The sequence below is a fragment of the Panthera pardus genome, unplaced genomic scaffold (genome assembly GCF_024362965.1).
Source record: "Panthera pardus isolate Hobbes unplaced genomic scaffold, ASM2436296v1 HiC_scaffold_27, whole genome shotgun sequence".
NCBI lineage: Eukaryota > Metazoa > Chordata > Mammalia > Carnivora > Felidae > Panthera > Panthera pardus.
Window position 1 is genome coordinate 17346670 of NW_026526843.1, and position 6003 is coordinate 17352672.

Consider the following 6003-nt stretch of genomic DNA (forward strand, 5'->3'; position numbering starts at 1 on the left):
GGAAAGGTTTCTTGAATTTAAGAGAGTTTGAAAACCATTGGCTTAAAGCAGAGGGTCAGCAAACTTTTGTATGTAAATGCTCAGATAGTAAATATTCTGGGTTTGGGGGGGCCATATGTTCTCCATCACAACTACCAAACCCAGCCACGATAGCACAAGAGCATAGCCAATATGAAGATGAACGGGCATGGCTGGGTTCCAGTATGACTTTATTTATGGATAATGAAATTTGAATGCCATGTAATTTTCATATGTCATGAAATATCATTCTTCTTTTGATTTTATTTTTCTCAACTATTTAAACACGTGAACACCATTCTTAACTCATGGGGCAGTTTAGGAACGGAGGGAGGGCTGATTTGGACGGAGGGCCTCAGTTTGCCAACCCCTGCCAACTGTATCCTTCCTGAAGGAGCACTTTACCGGGTGCTCATTCTATGAACCCCCTTCTCTGATCTGCGTGGCAGGGTGCATGATCGAGTTTAGACCCAGGCCGTGGGCACAGGGCTAATGGGCCCCACCCAATAGGTCTGCATTGGCCCTCAGACTGGGCTTTTCCAGGATTCACAGCAGGGTGGTCATGGAATCAGACTTTTAAGTTAAAGCCTTGAGAAAATTAAATGCAGCTTCTCCCAAGAAAGAAGTCTGAACACCCTTACCTCAGGGAAACAGAATGAGCACTTTGAAAAATATCACTGCCTCTTCCTCATTGCCTGCCTTGCTTACCAGCAAATGATTCAGTGCTGCAGAGGGTCCAGAGCACTAGGTAGGAAAATATATAATTCCCTGAGTAATTCTAAACCAGTCATGTTTCATTCCTCCCAGCCTACTTTATGAAGAGAAAGTGCCCTTTAAGGAGTCAATAGGGCTAAGTTACTATTCTAGAAAAGGGCCCACAGTACGATGGCTCCTAATTTTTGTTTAGAGCTTAAAACCTGAGCGAAGCAGTGTCCACACTCCCCACCTTCATCCCCACGTCTGCCACCGCACAGTGTGGACAGCAGCACTGGCTCTATCTCCAACACCATTCCAAGTGCAGGCTCCCAGTGTGGACTACAGAGGGGGACACTCAGGCTACCAGATGGAAGCTACCAGAGAGCAGAGGGCAATTCCTAAGGGGCAGAACGTTCTAACAACTAAAGCTCCTGAATACTAGAAGGGCATTGCCTGCTGCCCAGCAGACAATGGCTTATGGCCATGTGGTAGGGATGTTGTAGATATCTCCATTGGACGGCAAGGTGAAATAGATAACCCTCACAGGCACTTCCAACTGTAAGAGCCAGGGTCTATCTGACCGTTAGTCACCAGCATGGCAGCTATTTCCACGGATGCTTGGAAGCTGGACTCCAGCCAGTATCAAGTGGTATGCCTGACAAGCTGTCTGCTCAGAGAGGTACCATTTTGTAATTCAGAAAAAGGCACAACGTAGGCTTGCAGCCTACACATTCAGGATTGTGAAGGTTGCTTCTGAGCAAGGATTCTGGATCAACTAAACAGCCTCTGAAGCCCCAGTCTTTTTTTTTTTTTAAGTTTATTTATTTATTTATTTATTATGAGAGAGAAAGTGAGAGAGAGAGAGAAAGAGAGACAGAGAGAGAGGCAGAGAGAGAGAGAGGGAAAGAAAGAATTCCAAGCAGGCTCCATGCTGCATCACCAGCATGGAGCGCGATGCGGGGCTCGATCCCACCAACCGTGAGATCATGACCTGAGCCAAAATCCAGAATCCGATGCTTAACCGACTGAGTCACCCAGGTGTCCCCAAAGCCCAGCCTTTTATACAAAGGTTAGAGCCAAATGCATATTGGAAGTTCCTTGTGAGAGTGGCATGCCCAACGACGAGGCGCTCAAGGTGAGTACAGATATAAGGAGCAGGATATCAAGGCCACTCTTACTTCGTTTTTAACTTCCCGTTGGAACTGTGTGTTTCCTCAGGGCTTTCAAATCTCCAGGGGATCTTAAGCGCTCTGGGAGGATCCCAGGAAACCCCAGACAGCCATGATGGCTTTCGAACATTCTTGAAGAGTAAACCCAAGCACTGAAGCTTTGCAAACTCCTTCAAGAGCTCTGAACCATGCTATTTGACACCTCTGCTTGTCTTTGGGTCACCACTGGAGCTCTTTGTTTTCTTGTTCCAATCTGTAAAGTACCGTTTCTCAGGTAATAACAATAGCAGCGTATATTGACTCCTAGGCAATTTGTAGGAAGTTTATTTTCTAATCCTTCCCCAACTCTCCAAAGTAGATATTTTTGTTGCTCGTTTAAACATGTGAGAAAATGCAAGATTTGAAGAGTTTCATTAATGAGTTCAAGAAACCCCATTAGAAAATTCTGTACTTGAACTCAAGTCTGTCTCTCAAGCTCTTGCTTGTAAGCCAATGCTGCCTCAAGGAAAGGCTTCATTTATATAGAGCCTTCTGTAATCCTGTTCCAAGCCTTCTATTTTTTCCTCTTCAAAATCACCTAAGCATTCCACTATTTATTTTTGAGAGAGAGAGAGAGAGAGAGAGAGAGAGAGAGAGAGAGAGAGAGAATGCGAGCGGGGAAGGGGCAGAGAGAGAGAGAGAGGGAGACCCAGAATCCGAAGCAGGCTCCAGGCTCTGAGCTGTCAGCACACAGCCCAATGTGGGACTCAAACCCATGAACCATGAGATCATGACCTGAGCCCAAGTCAGATGCTTAGCTGACTGAGCCACCCACTCACCCCAGGACTATTTTATTTCTTGATAATACAGAATTGATATGTCATGGTAAAAATAAAAACCAGAGAGTTTTCACACAAAGAAAGGCGCTGCAAACTACTGGATCCTGAACAAACATCTGGAGTCACTGAGGAGGCCTCCTTTGTTCTGTTTTCATCTAATTGAAAGGGGAAGAACAATTATTTTTTAAGATTACCTACACGGGAGATTTTTTCACACTGTAGGATACCCAGTGTGTGATGAATTTGTCTATGCAGTTGTGACCTCCTGAAAAGAACTTAGCATTTTTCTTCTGAGACTACCTTAACTGCACTGGGTGTGAACGGTGCTGCTATAATAATTAAATCCAAAATCTTTCATAATCCTCCTCGTTCCCTAGAGTAGTGTTCGGTATTAGTTATGGATGGAAATGCAAACCAGTACATGTATATTCAAGAATAAAGCTTAATAGGTCAGTGAAGGAGCCTTCCTAGTTGCTTCCTTGACTTGTGTTTACCAGGACTTGAATATATGCATCCAATTGTCCTTTATTAACAACCAAATCCATACCGAGCTTGTTGCATGGGGGGCGGGGTGTTTAATGTCAACCGCTATGGAGTTTGGTTGCCTGTTTCCGGAATTGTACATCGGAAGGCCATTCATTTCCATGTTAGAATCACATAGAGTTGGTTGGAGAATAAGATAACTGCTGAGTTCAAGACTGAAATCTGACTCTGGATGTGCTAGTTCTCCCTGAAGAAGACCCATAAACCCGTTTCTGGATTAAGCTTTGAGACTCTGTGAGATGTTTACCTTCAGGTTGTTCAGCAAATGAAGATGAGAACAAGGTCTCAGAAAGGCTCTGCTTGTGATTACTTGTTAATGGTGTTAATGGTGTACATTATTTCTAACTATGATGCAATATTTCCAAAGTAATGATACCCTGCATTAATTTTCTGCCTTCCTAAAGCATTTCACATGCTTTTGCTCATATGATGCTCACCCCCACCTCCACCCTGTGAAAGAGTTTAATTATTATCCCATTTAACAGATGCGGGACACAGATGAGGTACAGAGACAGAAAATGCCTTTCCCAAGATATCAGAGTTTATGATTAGCCAGCACTTGAATCCAAATTATCTTGACTCCATGTCAGTATGTTTTGTGGGGTTTTGTTGTTGTTGTTGTTGTTGTTGTTGCTGTTGATTTATTTAATATACCATCCTTTGTAAATTACACCCTCTAGGAAAACATTAGATATTCTCAAGTTCTGGCTGGAGATGGTCTGAGTTCCATGTTTGCCTCCATGATTTCCTAGCTTGCATAATCACAAACAAGTTCTGTACCTCTCGAAGCCTCACTGTTCCAATGGAAAATGGGGCTAATAATAGCCCCTCCTTCATAGGGTCCAAATTACAAGCTTCTGGTCAAATACTTGGCACTTTCCCTGACACATAAATGGGTCTTCTGAATGGAAGTAATTGTTGATCATTTATTTTGCTCAACACTTCAGTGTAAATTAACATGTAGACATTGCCCACCTATATTAAGACACACACACACACACACACACACACACACAGAAAATGAAGCCCTTTATGACCACCATAAGTATTAAAATATTTGACTTCTATAGCTTATGAGAATGATACCGTTTTCGTTTGCCACAATGTGTTATAAAGAATTATTTGTTTGGAGTCCTAAGCCTGCAATTGCAAGAAATGTGAAGATACATTTTGTCTTCTCTAAGATCTTGAAAACATCCATTAGTCTCATGAAGGACAGTCATAAATCTCACAAGTTTAGTTTATCTGAAACCAACTCTAACAGCTATCCTTCCTAGCAATCATTCTTTATACTGGTCTTTGGTTTTCAGACCTCACTGAACATGTCCTGATCTTATGTGGCTGAGCATGAGAGTAGGGGGGCCGTGTTTTCTTTGAAGAGTTATTGGCTACCCACTCTGACCCGAATCTCTTTCTAACATCTGAACCTAAGTTCTCAAATAATGTATTCCCTCATTTATCACATTAGAAGTTGCCTTTTGCCTTTCAACGTCCCTTCTGGAAAAATCACACAGGTAGAAATTAAGAGATGGGAGTTTTAGGACTGGCTCTCGCACAACTAGCTGTGTGACCTTGAGCAGAGCCCTGGGCTTCTCTGAACCTTTCTTTCCTTCTATGCAAAATGAGGGTGGTGGACTATCATTTCTGGGAAGACAGAAGTGAGTAAGTTGCAGCAGCAGCCCACATGGGAAGAAGGGGATACTCAGCGGAAAGCAGGGCACTGATCCAGCTGGAGCCGGGGGCGGGGCAGAAGGAAAAGGTGTCCTTTCTGAGACGGGGGTTCTTTCTTGAAAGCTTTTGCAGAGGAGGTGGGATCTGGCTGAGCTATAGAGAAAAAATAGGATTCACAGAGTTGAAGAAGGAAATTGTAGCCTGGGAGCTGAGCCTGATTCCTAGTCTGGAAGCAAGAAAATGGTAATCAGTCCCAGGAGGCTGGGACTGCCCCCATTTGAAGGCTGGGAACGAGGTCTATAGTTGCATTCAATACATAAAAATATTAACACCGATTGCTCTTCGAAGGCTATGTAACTGGCATTTTAAGATAATCAGTCACTCTTCCTGCTGTGGCTCAAGTTTGGGGGTAGAGCGGATGGCACTGTAGGAACAAGAGGCTCTGTGTGCTCGATAAACAATTTTGAAAGTGCTAGTTCATCATCAAAGTTCGTATCTTTCAGGTACCTTGCCTTAGGAGAGAAAGATTTCTCATCCACATCATGGGCTTACATCTCTTGGATCAAATTTTACGGGAAGAGATCGGTCATATATCAAAAGGTTAATGACTAGCCATTTCTCGCCCAGCTATTTTGTGGCCACAGAGCTGCCACAGTGCAGAGGGCACTGCAAGGCAGCAGAAGTTCACTGGGCCTTTTGCCTCTGTCATCCAGAGAGCCCCAGCAGGCTGCGACAGCAGCCTCTAGAGCCAGGGGCTGTTACCATGCCCCTGTTCTTTCATGGGCGACTCGGAGCATCTTTTCCTGTAGAGATCCAATGTCACGTTCCACTCCACAGTGATTGATCAGTACATTTATTACACTTTCAGTAGTAAAAATATATAGACTCCAGTCATCTCTGGAGATGCTGAAATAGTCCTTTTTTTACCCTTGATTTAGGGGAAGGTAGAGCGGGAAGATGTGTGCGGAGTGTGACATAAATATAAGAGCTCAAATATCTAATTAGCTGAAAGAATCTTGGTTCCCTCTGCACCTTTGACAGAATTGCAGCTGTCAGATTGTAGCTCCAATATTTTATCCTCATTGCAA

General features: G+C 43.6%; 1 protein-coding gene across 1 annotated transcript in view; it reads left to right on the plus strand.

Annotated features, from left to right (window-relative positions):
• AFF2 (ALF transcription elongation factor 2) overlaps positions 1 to 6003 on the plus strand; it is a 454379-nt gene that overhangs the window by 348670 nt on the left and 99706 nt on the right. The window contains exon 8 of the mRNA XM_053891974.1: positions 1860 to 1881. Coding sequence (XP_053747949.1) covers positions 1860 to 1881 — 22 coding nt within the window. The remainder of the gene's footprint in view (positions 1 to 1859; positions 1882 to 6003) is intronic.